General features: G+C 39.1%; 2 protein-coding genes across 3 annotated transcripts; both read left to right on the top strand.

Moving 5' to 3' along the window:
• Positions 1–207: 207 nt before the first annotated feature.
• On the top strand, positions 208–1,249 carry LOC120291823 (O-acyltransferase WSD1-like). Its single transcript, XM_039309571.1, has 5 exons — positions 208–286; positions 384–451; positions 536–748; positions 847–984; positions 1,094–1,249. Exons 1-5 carry the CDS (start codon positions 208–210, stop codon positions 1,247–1,249), a joined length of 654 nt encoding a protein of 217 aa, XP_039165505.1.
• Positions 1,250–13,930: 12,681 nt separating this feature from the next.
• LOC104437282 (O-acyltransferase WSD1-like) lies at positions 13,931–18,516 on the top strand. 2 transcript variants are annotated; one of them, XM_018870925.2, is made up of 7 exons: positions 13,931–14,126; positions 14,208–14,962; positions 17,317–17,389; positions 17,487–17,554; positions 17,626–17,838; positions 17,929–18,066; positions 18,185–18,516. In XM_018870925.2, exons 2-7 carry the CDS (start codon positions 14,210–14,212, stop codon positions 18,344–18,346), a joined length of 1,407 nt encoding a protein of 468 aa, XP_018726470.2. In that variant the 5' UTR covers positions 13,931–14,126; positions 14,208–14,209; the 3' UTR covers positions 18,347–18,516. The 2 variants fall into 2 exon arrangements, with proteins under 2 accessions (XP_018726470.2, XP_010048502.2); XM_010050200.3 differs by having other exon boundaries at positions 13,932–14,115.
• Positions 18,517–22,112: the final 3,596 nt, after the last annotated feature.

Genomic DNA, 22,112 nt, shown 5'->3' with positions numbered 1-22,112 from the left:
TATCCAAACTAATTTTTCAGCTACTAAAAATTTTAAACCGGTATATTTGTGACAAATATACCCTATCTTAGTTTATGTTAAATTAGATTAACACCACGACTACAAATGCATTTTGATGTACTCAGCTTCCAGATGATGAATCTCATTCATTGCCGCATATTTTGATGTACGCAACTTCCAGATGATGAATCTCATTCATTGCTGCTAATGCAGACCATTAACGATGTTCTCTTCGGGATCATATCAGCCGGCTTCTTCAAATACTTGGACCACCAATCTCCCAATGGTTAAAAAAGAATAGCATTTCCAATGATTCACTCCGTTTTTGTCAATTCAAAGGCGATGAATCTCGAGTGACTAAAATGCTCATTTGCCTTTGTCAGCTGTGCGGGAAGGGACTCAACTAACGGGAGTGGCAGCTGTTAACTTGCGAGAACAACCGGGATTGCAGGCGAGTCTCAATTTTTTTTTTTTTTTTTTTTTGGCCTTTTAATTGAAGTTGATTGAATTGAAGTGTGGTGTTGGTATTAACCAGGAATTATCCAATTTGATGAAAGGTGACCCAGGACTGCGGTGGGGCAACAAGTTCGAGATACTCCTCCTCCCCGTTCACTACTGCAGAAGCTATGGCGACCCTCTCGAATACCTGAGAAAAGCTAAGTCGATGATCGACCGGAAGAAGAAGTCCCTGGAGGCTCACTTCTCCTACAGAATCGGGGATATCGTCATGACTTATCTAGGAGCACGTGTAAGGATCAGTTCAGGCTTCTGCAATTCGGGAAACAGAAAAACAGAATGAGAATAAGCTGACAAACTCGCAATCTGTCTAGTTTTTTGCTGATGCAGATCGCGAACCTGCTCAACTACAGGATCGTCTGCAACACCACCTTCACTATCTCAAACGTGCTCGGCCTGCAAGAGGAGATCGCGGTCATGGGCAACCCCATCACGTACATACGGGTGAACTCCTCGAGTTTACCTCACGTAAGGCTCCAAATCCTGATCGTTTTTCCTTTTTCCTTCTTGTCTGCGGTATCTAGAATCAGATCTTTATCAGGAATGATGTGGGGTGATTGAGATGCGATGTATGCAGGCACTCACGATGCACATGGTGAGCTATGCGGGGAGGACGGACATGCAGATTCTGGTGGCCAAGGACATCATCACCGACCCTGATTTTCTGGCCAAGTGCTTTGAGGATACTTTGCTCGAAATGAAAGCAGCAGCTTCTACTGCCTTGAAGAAATAAACAGGGAAACATTAGTGCAGGGAAAATCTGTATTGTACTCCTATGCATGTGTGGTTTAGGGGTGTGCATGGTCCGGGCGGGCGGTTCTCGACCTAGAACCGGGAACTGCCCGCTAAGGACCGGTTTCGAAAAATTGGAACCGGGATCCACCCGTTTGTTGCATGGATCCACCCGGGAACCGAACTGCCGGTCCGGTCCGGTTCCTGGGTGGATCCATGGAACCGATCTTGACGCGAAACAATTTTGATTTTCAACATAAAATGACTACGTGACATCAAAGCAAGCCAAAAAAAGAAAAACCAATAGCTCAGAAACCACACAAAGACAAACACATGGAGGCCCAGTCCAACTCATAAATCATAGACTAACCAAAGAAAGCACATGGGGATATGGGAGGCGTGTCTAGTTCTCATTGGAAAGGAATCGGCTGAATATTCTTTCTGTCCCCCGCTTGACACAGTTTGACAGGCCGTGATACCTGATTGGCTCAAAATCAATAGTTGTCGAAATAATATCAAGAGAACAAGCACGCGGGAAAAAGCAAGCGTCTAAGTACGTGGAACAAAAATTCATTTGTTGCAACTATAAATGCAACCAATGAAGGAATGGATGTACGTAAGTTGATATAGAGGTAGAGAGAGTAGTAAGTGTTTAGGAAAAATGGGTCTTTCTTAAAGCTATGAACTGGACATATCCCTCATTAGGTTCGGCAAAATATCACAAGTCGCACAAACAAATCAAAGGAGGTGAAATGAGGCACCATCCAAACACAGGAAAACAAAGGAAGTGCAACTAAACAAGACTTTATTGAATACATCACCTTCATCATTATATTAATAAATAAACTAAACAACGAAAAAGCATAAGAATTCCCCAATATTTAGCTTTGTATTCATCCTGCAGCAAAAACAATTGCCACAAAACAATTGCTTTGTATTCAATTTTAGTATTTTTTTAATATTAAAAGGGAACCGGTCCGGTCCGGGTGGGTGGATCCGCCCATGGAACCGGGAACCGGACCGGTTCCCTCAAGAACCGCCGGTTCCGGGCGGTTCCGGTCCGGTTCCGGGCGGTCCGGACGGTTCCCGGGTATTTTGCACACCCCTAGTGTGGTTATACACGGGGACAAAAGAAAAATTGATCCCACTTATATGATGTTCTCTTGGGACAAATAGAGCATTTTAGGCCATCGATCAGAATTTCATCTTATGTCTTACTTGATCGATGAAATAAGTTAGGTATTCCTCGAGTTCGGGATCTACCCACTCGATATTGGGCTCCACGCGATTGAATAAGGCCATGAAGAGAACTGACTCAATTGTCTAGCAAATAAAGCTAGGTTCATTAATATTAATTTGATGGGACAGGCTTTTGTTATTTGAATATCCACTTATGTCTATATTTGATCACATCACATTAACATACATTTATATATTGATCTTGCATACCTAACATAAAAAATTATTACCTATTGTTTTTTTTTTTTTTTTTTTGGTTACAATAGTCGTGCATTGACGATAGATGCCTCAATCGCTCCACGAATATTTTAATTTTTTGTCCATATTTTTAACAAAACAAGGTTCGACGGCGTGTGGCTTCGGAAGGGACTTTAGGTCTTCAATGTCTTTCCAGCGAAAATTGTAGTGTTTTGGTAACAAATTTATGGATCACTTTGACTCAAAGCTAGCATTGGCTAAGCTTAGAGTCCAAGGCAACTCGTCCTTTCTTTGGCTTCTCAGTGTTCTCGATAATTTTCTTTCGACCAACAAAAAAGTGTTCTCGAAAATTTCTCTTAGGATCAGTAGATAATATTTTCGAATTCCAATATTTCCCTCAATTCTAGTGTTCTTCGTCTCTCTAAATACTAGTGACTCCGGATTCCAGTCGATGTGAGCCCAAAGTCAAAGGCTATCGGGAGATGGTCGACGATTGCCTAGATTCAAGTTTGTGGGATATAGGTTCATCATCTTCCTATCTAGGGCTCCGTTTGTTTTGCGAAAAGTGTGGTATTTTTGAAAAATATTTTCCATGAAGCCATTTTCTAGGAAAATATAATTATTTTTTGGTGTTAACTCGAAACCTAAAAATAAACTGAAAATATTTTCCATTGTTCGATAAGGAAATTTTTTTCTTTCATGCACTATTTTTCAAATTTTTATTTTATTTTTTAAAATATAATTTTAAATTGTTTTTATATTTAAAAATTGATTTTTAAATTATTTTCTATTTTCTATTTTTTTTTCTATTTCTATTTCTTTTCTTTGTTTTTGTCTCCGTCTTCTTTGGCCGCTTGTCGACCACGGCGACGGTCGGCGACCAATCGAAGGCAAGCTTGAGCTTGCCCAACATCGATAAGCAAGCTTGAGCTCGTTGCTCGCCACTCACCAAATCTACAAGCCAAAGGCTCACACTCGGTGATTCGGCAAGGCTCCGAGCTCGCCACTAGCTTGGCTCATCGATTTGGGAGCCGAGAGCGGGCTGGCCAAGGCCTCAAGCTGCCACTCACCAAATTGGCAAGCCTAGAGCCGTAGCTCGCCATCAATCAAGCAAGCGGTGAGCTAGGGCTCGAGCTCGTCGCTGATTAGGCAAGCAGCGAGCAAGGGCTTGTGTGGCATCCCAAAAATTCAAGACAAGCTCTAAGGTGTATTAAAGCCCATAATTAGGTAATGAAATTACCTATGATTTATGCTTTAGCCATTAGTTTTCTCTTAGGACTAAGTAATACATGCTTGTGTTCATGATTCTTTTTATTTATTTGTTAATGAGAATAATCTATTCTTGGCTATGCACCTCATAGATTAAATTCCTATAAATAAAATGTTACAAGATTTTGGCCATGTGGAATTTAAAACTTAAAATCTATAAAAGAAAGAATAAAAGGTGAAATTTGATTTTTTATTTAGGTTTGGGCCTTAGGCCCAAGAGTGGATTTTGATGGACCAAGATGGCCGGCCCATTGAAGCCCACGAAGGGGTTGTCGTCGGCCACAAGGGAGGCCGGCCCAATTGAGGCCCAAGAGGAGTGGCTGGCCCAAATACCCCAAGCCCATTGCATGTGGCATGCCAAGTGGCAAGAGGGGGGCCTTCATGCATTGGCTATCAAGGGTGGCAAGTAATCATTGCCAATGATGAAGATTTGGGGGAATAAAAGGGAAAGAGAGAGAGAGTGGCCGGTTGGAATTTGGCCAAAGAGAGAGAGAGAATCGCGAGAGAGAGGGAGTGGCGAGAGAGAAGAGGAACCGAGGAGGAGGAGGAGTCGCCTGTCGCCGCCCGCACGCTGTCTATCCGTCGCCGGTGTGCCGTCCCTTTTGCTGTCATCCGTTCGGTCTTAGAGGCAAGTTGGGACTGATTTCCACTCTTGCATGTGTGCCTTGCATGTGTGATTTGTTGGTGGTAAGTTTCGGATGTTAGGGTAGACAAAACCGAAGCTAGAATGTGACTTGTTCTTGAGTATGCTTGCTATTTTCGTATGAACTGCCTGAACCAGAATCTTGTGGAGGCTTGCATGCATGTTTCGAGTTCGATTTTGACTTTGATTACTTCATGAAAGTTGTAGCCAACATCTTAACTACAACATACTAAAATTTGGTACAAAATGGTGGAGATTTAAGGAGTTAAACCCTCATCCTACGAAGATACTAGATCTGGAACGATTTTGCTGACCTTTTGGTAGATCTGTGGTTGCTGACCTTTTGATTCATTTATGGTGCAAATTGGCCATTATAAGAGTAAATATCATAGCTGTGTATATTTGCGTAAACTTCCAAGTGACTCTTTTATTTATTTGTTATTATATGTTGATTGTGGCAAAATATATGAAAGCACAATTGACCGCTAGGTTTGAGATGGAGGATTTAGGTGCAACAAAGAAAATCCTAGGCATGGAAATTCGGCAAGATCAAAAAAAGGGAAAATTATATCTCTTCTAGAAAAACTACATCAAAAAGGTGTTAAATCGTTTTTGCATGAAAGATGCCAAACAAGTAAGTACTCCTCTTATTGCTCATTTTAGATTTTCAGCTAATTTATATCCACAAACAGATGAGGGCAAAAAATATATGTTACAGGTTTCATTTTCTAGTGCAGTTGATAGCCTTAAGTATGTTTTTGTTTGTATTTGACCCAATATTTCACATGCTATTAGCCTGGTAGGTAGATATTTATCATGCCTAAGAAAGTTCATTAGTAAGCTGTGAAGTGGATTTTGAGATGTTTGAAAGGTATTTCTAATTTTGGTTTAGAGTTTGGGAGAACTGGTGACATTCTAACAGGAAATGTTGATTGTGATTATGCTAGTGACCTTGATAAGCTAAGGTCTTTGACTGGATACATCTTTACTATCGGAGGTTGTGTAGTCAATTGGAAAGCTACTTTACAATATACAGTAGCTTTGTCTACTACAGAAGCAGAGTATATGGCTATTGCAAAAGTGGTTAAAGAGGCCATATTGTTAAAAAGCTTATTTAGAGAGCTCAGTGTGGATCATGGAGTGACTATTGTCCATCACAGTAGTCAGAGTGCTATACATCTTACTAAATATCAAATGTATCATGAGAAGACAAAGCACATTGATGTGCCATATCATTTTATTTGAGACATTCTTGTTGATGGTTATATTAAGGTATTGAAGATTGGTATAGATTGCCAAATCCAAGCATGGTTAATATTTGCTACAATTGAGTTTTACTCTAATGTGAGGAGAAGATTATTAATTGCTTATGTAGCATTCAAGCCAAGACAAGGTGGAGATTGTTTGATATGTCTCAAGTTTGAGCTCGAAAAGAAAAGTTTCCGAATTCAAGTAGGTTTCATATTTTGAATGGGTATCCTAATTGAATGGTTTTCCTAGTTGGAGAAGATTTCCTAAAAAGAGGTTTCCTACGTTGGATTTGATTCTTGCATATATATAAGAAGTTGAGATAGAAAGAATAAAAACTTTTTAGAGCCACCTTTTGTAATCCTTGATTTCCATAATAGATTTTGCTTCACATTTTCCAATGGTTTTTCCTGCAAGGATTTCCACGTAAAATTTGGTGTTCTTTTGTTCTTTTCAATTTCAATTTCATTATAGTTTCTGCATTATATATATATATATATATATATATATATATATATATTATACATGGCGTGGTTGATGCAAGAAAAAGACTAGAAGCACCGAAACAAGTGCTTGGGCAATCCGGGTAAACTTTGTTGGTTTTGTTTATGCAATTACACTAAGAAGTTATTAGTGTTGAAGTCGATTAAATTCTTGTTGTAAAAATTTGTGTATAATTATTTCGTGGGGAATTATAGAATTAAACACTACCCGAGTTATTTGGTGTAATTAAGGTTTGGAAAACACTTACAGTATTTAAGTGACTCGAGTGTAATTATAATCTCCGTGTATCGTTTGATCTATAATGATATTCATCACTGCTTGCTTCGTAGACATTATCACTACGATTGATCCATATAAATCTGGTGTCCGATTTTTTTATTTATTTTGTCTATTTTATTGTTCAATCGTTCGCTTTCCACAACATGATCAATGAAGTTGGTAGGGTGTTCCTCAAACTCGAGATCTATCCACTTGTTGTTAAGCTCAATGCTATTGAAAAGAGAAATGAAGAGAACAAAGTCGATTGTATGATGAATAAAGCTAGGTACAATAAATTTCTAAATGATGGGACCAATTTCTATTATTTGAATGTCCACTTATGTCTACATTTGATCACATCACTTTAACAAACAATTTATTTATCAATCTTGCACACCTAACATTGAAAATTATTGCTCATCAGTTGGTTTAAAATAGTCGTGCATTGATGATGGATGTCTTAACCGCTATGAGCATATTTTAATTTTTTTTTGATGTGATCAAATGTAGACAAATGTGGACATTCAAACAGAAGAGACCCATCCATTATTTTAAAATTTAATATACCTAGCTTTATTTGCCGTACAATAGTCGAAAATTATATATCAATCTCGCACACCTAACATCGGAAATATTGCTCGTCATATTAAATTGGTTTACAACAATCGTGCATTGATGATGGATGTCTTAGCCACTCTACGCATATTTTAATTTTATTTCCATAATTTTGTCAAAACAAGCTTAGGTTGTACTGTTGCGACCTAATATTTCGGTGCACCACCTAAAACTAGGTTAATGGACTGCTAAGTTTTTACACTTAGCTCGGGCTCTCCCAAGCCCATACCAAATCGCGACTTAAGTCCAAAATTTTAAACATGCAAAAGCCACTAATCAGTTTACGATAGGTCGATTAGACACTTAAATAAAATAATGGGAAAATTATTTTACTCTTACGAACCAGAGACTAAGGGTACAGGGACTTGGTTACACTAGATTGCTCTAATGCCCTTTTGGTACAATTTCTTTTTAATTTTCAGAAATATTTTTTGCAGACAGCTGATTTATTTTAACCTAAATTACTATCATGCAAATATAGTGACCACATGGGTACTCAACAATTATTAAACATTCAATAAGTAAATTGCATCACACAAAACAAATCACACAAAGCAAAGGATTTTTTTGGATTTTTTTAAAAATAAAATAGAATTCTTTTATAAAAATGCATTTTTTTTAACTAAATGACTTAATCTTATTAACATGCAAATTCTAATTAAATGAGTGTATTATGCAAAGTAGTTATTATGCACCTCATGACCTAACTTCACTAATGAACAAATTCTGATTAAATGATCCTATTAGCAAACTAGTTAACATGCACCTAGTATTTTTGTATTTCTTTTATTGAAATTCGGAATTAATAAAAGCCCTAATTAAACTATCTAAAAGGGATAATTTTCTAATTTATTCTAGGGATTAATTTGACTTAAACCCTATCCTATCTTGGAAAACTATTTTTGGAAAAATGAGACTTAAAATGTGAGAATATTATCTAAAACCCTAAAAAAATTATTTAGGTCCAACCATAACTTATTTCTAAAAATGCAATCCTAAAAATGTAATCCTAAGAAAATTATAATTTACTAAACCTACATGTCTGATTTACTAAACCTATATGCTCATGCAAGATTTTGATTTTTTTGATTTTTTGATTTTTTGATTTTTTTAAAAGATGAGTAATTATTAAATATTAAATCTAAACAATCAATATAATCAAAAAATAAAGGATTAAAATAATTGAAAAAATAACCTGTTGTCTCATGGGTTAAATTAACAATTACTTTAACCCTAAACATCACAACATAAAGCTCGAAATAATTAAAAATCTGATCCAAAATCTTATGGATCAAACTAATAATTATAATGATTTAACAATTAAAATACTATTTAAAATCCCCAAAAATTAATATAATTAAAAAATGATCCGACATCTTACGATCAAATTAGTAATTACAATAATTTCGGGAAAACCCCGGGATAATGCCTACAAGATTTATGAAATAAATATTGACATCTAATATTACAATTTAAATAACTAAACTAAAATAAATAAATAAAATATAATAAGTGAAAAATGAGAATAAAAAATAAAAACTGCCTAAGGGATTTGGAAAGGGGAACAAATGACAATGGGCAGCGTCAATGAAGGATTGCCGGCGTTGGAGCTCCTGGCGAGGGGTGGCGGCGGCAGAATGGAGGCGCGGCGTCGGTGACCGGCGAGCGAGGGTCGCGGGTTGCAGCAATGGTAGTGAGCAGTGGCGTCGGGGCAAGCTCACGAGTGCGGAGGCGGAGTCGCGATGGCTAAGGCGCGATGGCGTCGGGCTCCAACTCCAGTGAAGTGGGGAAACCGGCGTTGCATCGGGTTCGGTTTCTGGCTCGCGGGTGGAGGCAAACGATGGTGCGGCATTGGGTGGTCGTCGTGGACAGAGACGGAGGCGCTGCAGGCACGTTGGGCATTGGGCGATCACGGAGGCTACTGGTGTGGGTTGCAGAAGCTAAGGTGTAACAGCAGTGGGGGACGGTTGGACTTCGAAGGCAAGCGGGATGCCGGAGTAGTAGAGGTGCTGCAACTAGAGAAACAGAGCCGCAGTGTTCGGTTGCTAAAGTGCAGTTGTCGGGCGGAGGCGCAAGGGGCTGACGTCGGTGACATTGAGGGAGGACGGCTGAGTGGCGAGGCAGCAGACGTCGGGCGCTAGGTCGGCTGAGGCATGACGAGCTGCGATAGCCGGCAGCTCGGCTGCCGACGCTGGACTTGGGAAGGGAGAATAACCCGTTTGGTTCAGCATTCCCAAGGGGCTTTTAGGGCTAAAAGCCTATTGGGAAAAAATTTAGGTGTTTGGTTCATGCCGATGGTGCAGTAGATTACCTGGTTCATCTCCTTCAGGAGGAACAGGCGCCTTGCTGGTGTCAAGGGCTCGTTGGAGCTGTTCTCTGGGACCCCATGCCTGCGTGAAGATCGAAAAGGAGGGAATCTTCTGTACGGTTGGGATGGCGAGGAAATAACAACAGTGCTGGCGGCTCATATGAAGCTAGTACTTCTTGAATGGATAAAAACACGAATCCGAATCTAAAGGAGTAGTCTATAAATCGAAACTTTTGCCCATGAGGTGGGGAAGGGGGAAGGAGTGCGAGAGTGTTGGATTTGGAATTTTCAGGCGAGATTGCGCGAGGCTCTCTGGCATTCACTTGAGAATATGTTGGCTGCACCTATTGAGGGACCTTAGCTGGAAGAAGAGATGGGGAGAAAAGATATCCGCGTGTGGCTTGTCTTCACGCAGCGAAAGGCGCTGATGTGAGCATCATTTCGCCAAGCATTTATTAATTCGATGGTGTCTTTCTAAAAAACGACAGCTAAAAGGGGCTCTAACACTTGCATGAAAAGGTCGATTACAGCGTCGGCATGCGAACAAGTCTGCTTTGTGAACCTTTAAGCGGTGTAATCAAAGATCAAACCATTTGATAAGATTCCAGCTTTCCAGTTGTTTTGTATATGAATTTCATTAAGTCAAAACTTGTCGGTATCTCCTATGTCATTCTCTTTGTATCTAGAATTTTGTATCCATTGGACCATCTGGATATCGGTAATCTTTCGTGGTCTTGCTTTAGTTAGGCATATTTATACGCTATAAGATGAATGGTGCCGTATGCTCGATTGTAGATAGTCAAAATGAAGATCTAACCACCTCGTCCTTTCGTCCCTGGATTTTCTTTTGTTTTCAAGACTCAGATTTGTATTGAATGCATAGGACGGTAAGAGACAACTAACTTTTCAAATCAAAACGAGCCAACCCAAACTCAATAGTAACCATCATTAAAGCCGCATTTTGCCGTTGGAAGTTGTAGTCAAAGTAGGACTAGAAGACGACTTCTTTCTTCTTTTTTTTTTGTTTTTTTTCTTTCACCTCCCCTGTCTCTCACGTCACTTCTGCGCCCTTGCCTTCTCTTTTCTGACTTTGACTTCATACAGACGAATTTCCTCTTTTTACTCTTTCTCTCTTGCACGAATTTCTTCTCAATTTTTTTTTTATCGAAAATTCCTCTCCTTTCTTGAAAAATGCAGCACTCTTTTATAGTGGTTCCAAACGGCTGCATTTTTATGGCATTTTCCAAGTTTCCATCTCTTGCCACATTAAATCAAATCTGTAAATTAGAGCATGATTTCGCAATTAGCTCGATCTTGCTCAGATTTCTTCCATTTTTCAAAATCCTTACCCTTATTCACTTGATTTTTAAATTGCTTATGCATTTAACAAAATCCGAATATCCATCAGAATTCCAATTTTCCATGCATAATCAATCAAATCAATTTCCTCCAATTTTTCATTTTTTTTCTTTTATTTATTCAAATGCAATTTTTATTTTCCTTATTTCCCTAGATTTGCTAAAATTAGGTGTCAACATGTACGTGGCTTCAAAAGGGACTTTGGGTCTTCAATGTCTTTTGAGTGTTTTGGAAATTTTTTTACCTTTTCTAGCAGTCCGGCCTTATTTGCATATAAAAAATCATCTCGAGTGTGATATAACGAGTAAGACAATGCTTGTTAGTCTAGATAAAGTGATGGTAAAATACAATTTACCTTATTAGATGTTGGAGTCCTGTCTGATACAAGATAAAGTTAGATAATATGAAAGATATGACTGGATAAAAATATCCAATGACCATTGAAGATCACATACCGGGGTACATATTGACAAGGATCCAGCTAGTGACCATCAAAGATCACATATCAAAGTACATAGTGGTGAGGAACCGATTTGGCAAGTCCTACATTGACCCATACCATAGTAGTCACTTAGTATATGTAAAAATAGTATTAGGCAATACAACCTCCTCATTCATACTCAATGTATGCCAGGGGCTCCAAAAAGCGATGGTGGGGGAATAGTCATTCTACATATTTGAAAAATAAAGGAATGAGCCGAAGCCTAGCAAGTGAAATCTCTAAGTCTAAACTAGGAGTTCACCTCTACACCTGCCCTAGCATAACAATCACAAACATTCGGAAGCATACGCCTTACCTTTTTGCAACTACCTGACATGAATGCATGGTTATTACCTATTCAATACACAAGTATGCAATATAATTAATTAATGCATCGGTATCATTTAGTTTTTTTATCAACATGCATATATGTATATTGATGAGCATGCATCATCTTATTTACTCAAGCTCCCCGTCTAAGGCATTTTGACATGCGGGACATCTCAACATGGTTTAACCCTATAGTTATGTTTTGTTGTCGCAAATTTAGGAACTTTATTGTGTGGATAAGTCTTGTAGATGATAGGGGTTAGTGAATAACACAACTTATTGTAACCGTCAATATTTATTTTATTTATTTCCAAAATTGTAACCGTTGATGGTATTCTTGCAAAAATTATCCAAAAAATCCTAAACTTGTTGCGCAATGACTTTAGTCCTAAACTTTTCAATTGTATTAAATTTAGTCCAAAAACCACTTAACAATAGGCCAATTCAATCTTAAAATTTTCATTGTGCCAATTTAGGCCTAAACCTTTTGACAATTTATCTATTTAGTCTTAAATCTTTTAACACATTGCCAATGTAGTTTTTCCAACTAATTTTGGTCGAAAATTGCTGATGTAATGGTTTGGTCGGCGTTGACGTCCTATGTGGCATGGCCTAAGCAAACATGGACAATTTTCTTATTGGCGAGAGAGTCGAAGCACTTTACTTTTCAGAGTCGCAAAGTTGAATGATCATGTTTCCTTTCTTACTAGATTTGGCATTTGTTGGTAAACCTACCGCATCGATGTTACTAGAGCTTGTTTATTTCTTATTATAGTTGAATATGTGGATCTAGAATGCTGCAATGAGCTCTTTTGCTATTTAATGTTTAGATAGTACAATAATCATGATGATTGATAGAAATTATCTTCATCCATATATTTGTGTTTTTTCAGTCGTGAATGGTGAAAGATTCTTACAATTTTCATCTATGAAGCATGAACACGTTTCTGGAGCTTCTATGTCGTGCCTAACACGCTCGGACACCGGTCAACAAATGTTGAATTTTCCAACACGTGGTCAACTCTTCTCGACATGTTTCGACATGCATGTCCAGGAGTGAGAATCGTTGAAGAAGACAATGGAGGGTGGAGGCGAGGACAAGGGAGTAGAGGTGAGGCCGCAAGCGACAACGAGGCCGCGACGGCGAGAGAGGGCTAAAGGAAGAGCAAAGATTGAGGCGACTAGAGAGCTGTGACTGTGATGGAAGGCTGGCAGCAAGGCTGCGGCTATGAAGGAGGAAGGGCCAAAGACGAGGTGGCAAATGATTGTGATGAGGCGACTGAAAGAGAGTAGAGATCGAGAGGAAGAGGGTCGTGCAATGAGGAAGAAGGGGAGGAAGAAAAGGCAACGGCTAGGATTTTTAATGGAGAAAACTCAAAGAAAAAAATTAAAAATGGGATTTTGATGGGACGTTTTTCTTTTCTGAAGGGCGGGCGGACGAGAGGATGACTTCAAATTTTGATAAAGAAAGTGTTGGCAAGGGGGCGCGGATGAAACGAGGGGTGACATAAATGTGGAGGGTGGGGTTGAGCGAGGACCTCGGGGGACTTTTTTTTATCAGAAAAATAAATAAGGGAGGTTACACAGTGATTTTGGAAAATAAAATACTAAATATTGAATAATAATAAATTTTAGTCATTGTGGAAGATCATAGATTTATTTAAATAAGTTAATTTTAATTTCATTAGTTTCATCAATAATTTTTATTAGAGTTAGAAACATGTCCCCAAATGTGGATACGCATTAATTATGAATATTTCTTTTGAATTTTCTATGAACAGATTTATTAATATTATTAGTATAAATTCATTATAGGCTCTTTTTATTATTTATTTAATTGTGAATTTGAATCAAATTAATTAAAATAAAAATATTCATTTAATACATAATATGTCACAACGTATTTAAATTCTCTATTTTTGATAAATAATGTATTGGCGTATCATATCATATCGTGTTACGTGTCCATATTGTGTGTCTGTATTACTTAGATTTTCGTTTGCGTATGACACAGACTGCTTCACAAGCTGACTACGAACACGACTTTTTTCATGCGAGTGTTAGGGCCTCTTTTAGCTGTCGTTTTTCAGAAAGGGACCGTCGAATTAATAAATGCTTGGCGAAACGATGCTCGCACCAGCGGCTCTCGCTGCGTGAAGACAAATCACACGTGGATATCGCCTCTCTCTCTCTATCTCTCTCTCTCTCTCTCTCACTCCTCTTCCAGCTAAAGTCTCTCAGCATGTGCAGCCAATATATTCTCAAGCGTATGCCAGAGAGCCTCACGCAATCTCGCCTGAAAATTCCAGATCCAACACTCTCGCACTCCTTCCCCCTTCTCCACCTCACGCACAAGAGTTTCGATTTTTGGACTACTCCTTTGGATTCCGATTCGTGTTTTTATCCATTCAAGAAGTAATAGCTTCGTACGAGCCGCCGGCACTGATGTTATTTTCTCGCCATCCCAACAGTGCTGAAAATTTCCCTCCTTTTCGATCTTCCCGCAGGTATGGGATCCCCAGAGAACGGCTCCGACGAGCCCCTGACACCAACGGGGCGCCTGGTCCTCCAGAAGGAGATGAACCTGGTGATCTACAGCGCCATCGGCATGAAGCAACCCCTCGATGTCGACGCCCTCAAGTCGATGATCCAGAGCTCCCCCATGTTTACGCACCCCAGGTTCTGTAGCCTCTTGGTGCAGGATTCTGCAGGCCGAGAGCACTGGAGGAGGACCTGCTTGGACATTGATCGCCATGTCATCCCAGTCTATGGGCCCATCGCTGAAGGCCTCTCTGACGAGGCAGCTGTCAACGAGTACCTCGTCGACCTGTCCACCGACTTGCCGGGGTTCTTGGGCGACGACAAGCCCCTGTGGGACGTCCACCTCCTGATGGCCCAACGGTGTATGGTGTTCCGGATCCACCACGCACTTGGCGATGGGATCTCGCTAATGTCGATGTTCCTGGTGTTATGCCGGCGGGTGGACGACCCCGAGGCGCTGCCGACGATCCGTCCTCCATCATCGGCTAAGAGGAGGAGGGGCAGCGGCGGCGAGTGGTGGAAGGCGGTAATGAGGGTTTTGGGGGTGGTGTGGTTCACGTTGGTCTTCGTGGTGGAGTTCATGCTGCGGAGCATGTGGGTGAGCGACCGGAAGACACCGGTGAGCAGCGGCGCAGGGGTGGAACTCTGGCCGAGGAAGCTGGCCACGGCAAGGTTTTGGCTGGAGGACATGAAAGCGGTCAAGTCAGCAGTCGCTAATGCGGTGAGTTCTAAAGTTTTATGTGTTTATCGCCAGAAATAATTATAGCACCGCGGATTCAATACTTTTCTCATTTGTTCAATCATGACTTTATACACAATCTTTTTCAATGTTATCCCTATTATGTTTTTGTTCAAATTAATATTTTCGCTAAAAAATGTATGATAGCCATTAAATCGCCATTAATTGATGATGCAATGGAGATGGGACATGTTTTTGTAATTTTTGCAGTAACACGAAACAATCATATTTAAAAATTGCAGAAAGATTAAAAAGTTGAAGCTTAAAAAGAAAGAGAAAGAGATACTGCGGATTATCAGCAAGCAAGCGTTAATGCCAATTCTGGGGGTTGGCCGAGATTGCTCGAATGACCCCTGGGGTCGACTGACCTTAGTGAGTAGAAGTGTACAAAAGAACCGAGTATCGCCTGGAACTGGACTAGAACTAGCATTTTCCATGGGGACCGGTCCAATTCCAATTTAGTGGAATCGATGAATACTAGTACAGTTCCCGGTTCTAAAGGTAGAACCGCCCGCCCGCCTACCCACTGGGACTAGACCAATTTATATATATTTAAAGAAAGAAATTCCATCTCAATTAATTATTTTGTAGTTTTTCGATCAAATATATATATGTACATATACGTATATTTGTAGTTATTGGACATTATTGACTAATTTTGTCTCTTGGGTGTGTATTAACCCCTACTTTCTTTCTTTTTGCATTCTAATAATCTATTACTTATTTTCTCAACTAAAACAAAATAAACAAACATAGAGGAAGGAGAGCACCAATTTGAGATGTTAAATGTTGCAGTGCTTTGTCATCATGATACGAAATTAAGAGCTAATGGTCGTCTTAAGAGTATAATTAAGTCTCTCTTTAGTTATTCCATGATTAAATTAGGTTAACATTAAGGCTATGTTCGTTTCACGGAAAATATTTTCCGGGAAAATGTTTTTCACTTTTGAAAAGGGGAAAACATTTTCCTCATTTGATCTCTCTTATTTCACACATCTACAAATCCTCACTTTCTCCTCTCATTTCTTCTTCTCATTTTCTTTTTTTATTCGAATCATTTTTTAAATTTTCTATTTCTTTTTTTCTTTTTTTTCTTTTCTTTGTTTCTCATCTTCTTCTTTCTTGACTAGTTGTCGGCCGTTGCTAGGCGAACCTCAAGCTCGTCGATCTCAAGCTCACGCTCTGCACTCTTGCTTATCATTTTCTTTATTTACTCTACCCTGCAGTTGTTCATTGCTCGAGCAAATGGCTCTACATGCTTTGCTTCTTTTTTCTTTTGTTTATTAGAACATAAAAGATGCATGGGGAGAATAGGCCACTCAACTGGAAGATTCTCATAAAAGCTGTACATGCTTTGCTTCTTTTCTCTTTTGCTTCTTTTTAAAATCCATACGAACATTTTTTAGAGTAAATGAGCGTTTGGCGACAATGAGGGAACAAAGATATGAAGCAAGTTTGCATGGCTTTAAAGGCTAGTTTATATTTGATGGATTTATAGGTCAGTAAGTAATGCATGCTTAAGTGGTGAAGTCTTAGAAAATATTTTCCTTACCGAACACCATAAAATATTTTCTGAAACATTTTCAGGTTTTAGCCGAACACCAGAAAATATTGTCATTTTCTTGGAAAATGACTTCTAGGAAAATATTTTCCGAAAATGGCCCATTTTCCACAAAACGAACGGAGCCTAAAAAAAAAGGATCAAGTGGTTAATGTTTTAACTTTATGGAAGTTAGGACTTTTAACATGGAGTCTAATTCTCCCCATGTTTCTAGCATCGAGAAACCCTAAAAGGACGACCACACCATGACCTTCGAAAAAATTAAGTTTTTAGCTAACGTTGTCTATTCCTTCTACCATATAGTTTTCAATCCTTAATCAAAATCAATGGCTTGTAATTCAACCCGAATATAAGGTAGAACAAGCTTTGATGCTCTAAATAGAAACTAGATTCACCATGACATTAATCAATTAATGCAATTTTATAGGGATTGGAAACTAATTCCATGGACCCACTCAAGAATCAGACTGAACTAGTAGTCTAGTTCTCAGATAGATCCATAGAACTAATAGGCGGATCATTTGGAACCTATACTTAGTGGGCAGTTCTCAAATCCAAGATGAGAGCCGCCCACCCGAACTATATTCACCTCTACTGGTGAGGACTACCGGGGTTTGTACAATTCTCAAGAGCACAACTAATACTACATTTATCAGTCATTTATCTTGAAAAGAAGAATTCTACATGCTTTTCTTGTATTTCATGACTATCAGTGCATTTTGATTCCATGCTAATACCAAATGATGATGAATATCTTTAATTGCTTCAAATGCAGACCATTAATGATGTTCTCTTCGGGATCATATCGGCCGGCTTGGTCAAATACTTGGACCACCGATCTCCCAATGGTAAAAAGGGAATAGCATTTCCGACAATTCACACGATTTTTGTCAATTCAAATTCGACGAATCTTGACTGACTAAAATGCTCATTTTCCTTTGTCAGCCGTGCGGGAAGGGACTCAAATAACCGGAATGGCAATGGTTAATCTGCGAGAACAACCCGGATTGCAGGTGAGTCTCTCCTTTTTTTGGCCATCTAACTGAAGTTGATTGAATTGAAGTGTGGTGCTGGTATTATTCAGGAACTATCCACTTTGATGAAAGACAACCCGGGTCTGCAGTGGGGCAACAAGGTCGGGATTCTCCTCCTCCCTGTTCACTACCACAGAAGCTGCGGCGACCCTCTCGAATACCTGAGAAAAGCCAAGTCGATGATTGACCGAAAGAAGAAATCCCTGGAGGCTCACTTCTCGTACAAAATCCGCGAAATGGTCATGTCTTATCCAGGAGCACGTGTAAGGATCACTTCGCGCTTATGCAATTTGGGAAACAGAACGACAGTAAGCCGACAAACGCACAACCTGTCTTTGTTTTTGCTGATGCAGGCTGCGACCCTGCTCAACTACAGGATCTTCTGCAACACCACGTTCACCATCTCGAACATGTTCAGCCCGCACGAGGAGATCGCGGCTGTCGGCAACCCTATCACGTACATAAGGGTGAACGTTTCGGGTTTACCCCACGTAAGGCTCCAAAATACTCGCGCCTCATCGTTTCTCTCTCTTCCTTCTTTTTCAGAGGTATCTAGAATGAAATCTTTATCAGGACTGATGTGGGGCGTTTGAGAGGCGATGTATGCAGGCACTCACATTGCACATGGTGAGCTATGCGGGGAGGGCAGACATGCAGATTCAGGTGGCCAAGGACATCATCCCGGACCCTGAATTTCTGGCCGAGTGCTTTGAGGATGCTCTACTCGAAATGAAAGCAGCAGCTTCTACAGCCTTGAATTCAAAGAAGTAAACAGGGAAACATTCCTGTGATGTTAGGAGGAGAAATCTGTATGTTATCCTTATGTGTGGGATTAGACACGGGGATAAAAGGAATTGATCCCACTTATATGATGTTCTGTTGGGACAAGAAGAACCATTTTAGGCCATTAATCCGAATTTCGTCTTATGTCTTACTTGATCCATGAAGTTAGTATGGCGTTCCTTGAGCTCAAGATCTATCCACTCGATGTTGAGCTCCATGCAATTGAAAGAGAAATGAAGAGAATAAAGTTGATTGTACGACGAATAAAGCTAGGTACATTAAATTTTAAAATGATGGGACTGGTCTCCATTAATTGAATGTCCACTTATGTCTACGTTTAATCGCATCACTTTAACACAATTTATATATCAATCTTGTACAACTAACATCGAAAATTATTCCTTGCCGTATTTAGTTGGTTTACAACGGTCGTGCATTGGTGATGGATGTCTCAATCGCTGCACACAAATTTTATTTCTTTTCGATGCGATCAAATGTAGACAAAATTGGACATTCAAATAAAAGAAACCTGTCCCATTGTTTTATAATTTAATGTACCCAGCTTTATCCGCCGTGCAACAGTAAAATTTTTTATATCGATCTTGCACATCAAACATCGAAAATTTTACATGTCTGAAAAGTAAATGAATGAGTCAAAGTCAAACAAGTGAAATCTCTAAGTCTAAAATAGAAGTTCACTTTCACACCCGCTCTACCATAACAATCATAAACATTCGGAGCAACATAATCAAGGCATGAACATACACCCTACCTTCTTTGCAGCACCTCACACAAATGCATGGTTATTACCTATTCAATGCACACGTATGGCATATAATTTCTTGATACATCAATATCATATGGTTTTTTTTTATTAACATGTACATATGTATATTCATGAGCATGCATCATCTTATTTACTCCAACTCCCAAACACTTCCGGGGCATCTTGACACACGGGACATCTCAACATGGTTTATCCTTGTAGATATGTTTTGTTATCGCAAATTTAGGGATTTTATAACTTCACGTGGATAAGTGTTCTAGATGATAGGGATTAGTGAATAACACAACTTATTAAATCTGTCGTTATTTATTTTATTTAATTCAAAAATTGTAATCGTTGACTATGGGTTATAAATAGACACACCGTATTCTTGCAAAATTTTTTCCAAAAAATCATAAACTTATTGTACAATGGCTTTAGTCTTAAACCTTTTAATTGTGCTAATTTAGTCCAAAAACCACTTGACATTTTGTCAATTCAGTCCTAAACTTTACAATTGCACCAATTTAGTCCTAATTCTTTAATTGTAGTTTACAGATCTTCGTTGTTGATTAAATTTTGATGTTGTATATTTATCATCACGTTGTGTTGTCAATTAAATTATGGCAAAACTTTTTATATCATCATATCGTTGATTAAGTTCCATTGAAGTATATGTGTTTTTTTTGTTCCATTGATACAACATTTGTCTGGAATCACCACAAACTCGTCTCCTCTAAATAAAAATCGAAGATGAATTTCGGTGAAAGATATTTCATCACGATCCAATTTCGGCGAAAAAAGGGGCAATAAGAGTTTAAAAAAAAAAAATATGCTCTCCATCTCCTTCTCTTCTGTATCTCTCAGTTTTGTTGAAACTTCACAATTCTTTCGTAGTTTTTGGATCACATCAAAGCTCCATGAAGATGACGAGAGAGTTGAAGCTCATTTTCCTCCATAGCTCTTTAGTTCACGTTAAAAGTCAATGAAAGCAGCAAGGGAGTCGAAACTCATTCAGCTCCTTAACTTTATGGTTCAAGTTGAAGGTGCACAAAAGTGGCAAAAGAGTCAAAGCACTATACTTTTGGAGTTGCAAAGTTAAATGATTGTGTTTCCTTTCTTACTAGATTTGGCATTTGCTAGTAGATGTACCGCGTCGATGTTACTGGAGCTTATTTATTTCTTATTATAGTTGAATTTGTGGATCTAGAATGCTACAATGAGCTCTTTCGCTATTTCATATTTAGATAGTACAATAATCATGGATTGATTGAAAAGCTCATTTACTGTTTAAGATTAGATAGTAAAATAATCATGATGATTGATGGAAGTTATCTTTGTCTGTACATTTGTGTTTTTCAAACTATGAATTGAGAAAAATTCTTAAAATTTCCATTTATATATTTTTAAGTTTGTACCAAATAATGGACATAATATGGTCTGAAACTATCCGGTTTTATTATTACTATTAACTAAATAGTGGATAAGAGAACAAAATATTTTATATCTCAGTAGTCTATCTAGTCCTACTTTGACTACAACTTCCAACGGCAAAATGCGGCTTTAATGATGGTTACTATTGAGTTTGGGTTGGCTTGTTTTGATTTGAAAAGTTAGTTGTTACTTACCGTCCTATGCATTCAATACAAATCTGAGTCTTGAAAACAAAAGAAAATCCAGGGACGAAAGGATGAGGTGGTTAGATCTTCATTTTGACTATCTACAATCGAGCATACGGCACCATTCATCTTATAGCGTATAAATATACCTAACTAAAGCAAGACCACGAAAGATTACCGATATCCAGATTGTCCAATGGATACAAAATTCTAGATACAAAGAGAATGACATAGGAGATACCGACAAGTTTTGACTTAATGAAATTCATATACAAAACAATTGGAAAGCTGGAATCTTATCAAATGGTTTGATCTTTGATTACACCGCTTAAAGGTTCACAAAGCAGACTTGTTCGCATGCCGACGCTGTAATCGACCTTTTCATGCAAGTGTTAGAGCCCCTTTTAGCTGTCGTTTTTTAGAAAGAGACCATCGAATTAATAAATGCTTGGCGAAATGATGCTCACACCAGCGCCTTTCGCTGCGTGAAGACATGCCGCACGCGGATATCTTTTCTCCCCATCTCTTCTTCCAGCTAAGGTCCCTCAACAGGTGCAGCCAACATATTCTCAAGCGAATGCCAGAGAGCCTCCCGCAATCTCGCCTGAAAATTCCAAATCCAATACTCTCGCACTCCTTCCCCCTTCCCCACCTCATGGGCAAAAGTTTCGATTTATAGACTACTCCTTTAGATTCGGATTCGTGTTTTTATCCATTCAAGAAGTACTAGCTTCATATGAGCCGCCGGCACTGTTGTTATTTCCTCGCCATCCCAACCGTACTGAAGATTCCCTCCTTTTCGATCTTCACGCAGGCATGGGGTCCGGAGAATTGCTCCGACGAGCCCCTGACACCAGCAAGGCGCCTGTTTCTCCTGAAGGAGATGAACCAGGTAATCTACTACACCATCGGCATGAAGCAACCCCTCGACGTTGGCGCCTTAAAGTCGGCGATCCAGAGCTCCCCCATGTTTACGCACCCTAGGTTCTGCAGCCTCATGGTGCGAGACTCCGCAGGTCGAGAGCACTGGAGGAGAACCCACGTGGATGATGGGAGAACAGTAATAATTCGAACAATATCGAATCAACGCAGCGGAATAAAATAATCTCCCCTCTTGTGTAAACCTAATAGGAATCGATATAGTAGAGTAAAATAAATACCAAGCACACGAACACAAGACGATTTTTTACGTGGAAAAACCTCATTGATGTGAGGAGATAAAAAATCACGGGACCGGAGTCCACCTGAAAATCTTCACTATCAATAAAATTGTTCTTCTCTAGCAAATACTAGAGGTACATAGCAGCAAACACCTCAAGAACATAATTCTTGGCAATACACATGAACTTCACAAGAGATCAAGGATAAA

Source organism: Eucalyptus grandis, chromosome 3 (assembly GCF_016545825.1).
Source record: "Eucalyptus grandis isolate ANBG69807.140 chromosome 3, ASM1654582v1, whole genome shotgun sequence".
Taxonomy (NCBI): domain Eukaryota; kingdom Viridiplantae; phylum Streptophyta; class Magnoliopsida; order Myrtales; family Myrtaceae; genus Eucalyptus; species Eucalyptus grandis.
This window is presented reverse-complemented; position numbering and strand designations above follow the sequence as displayed.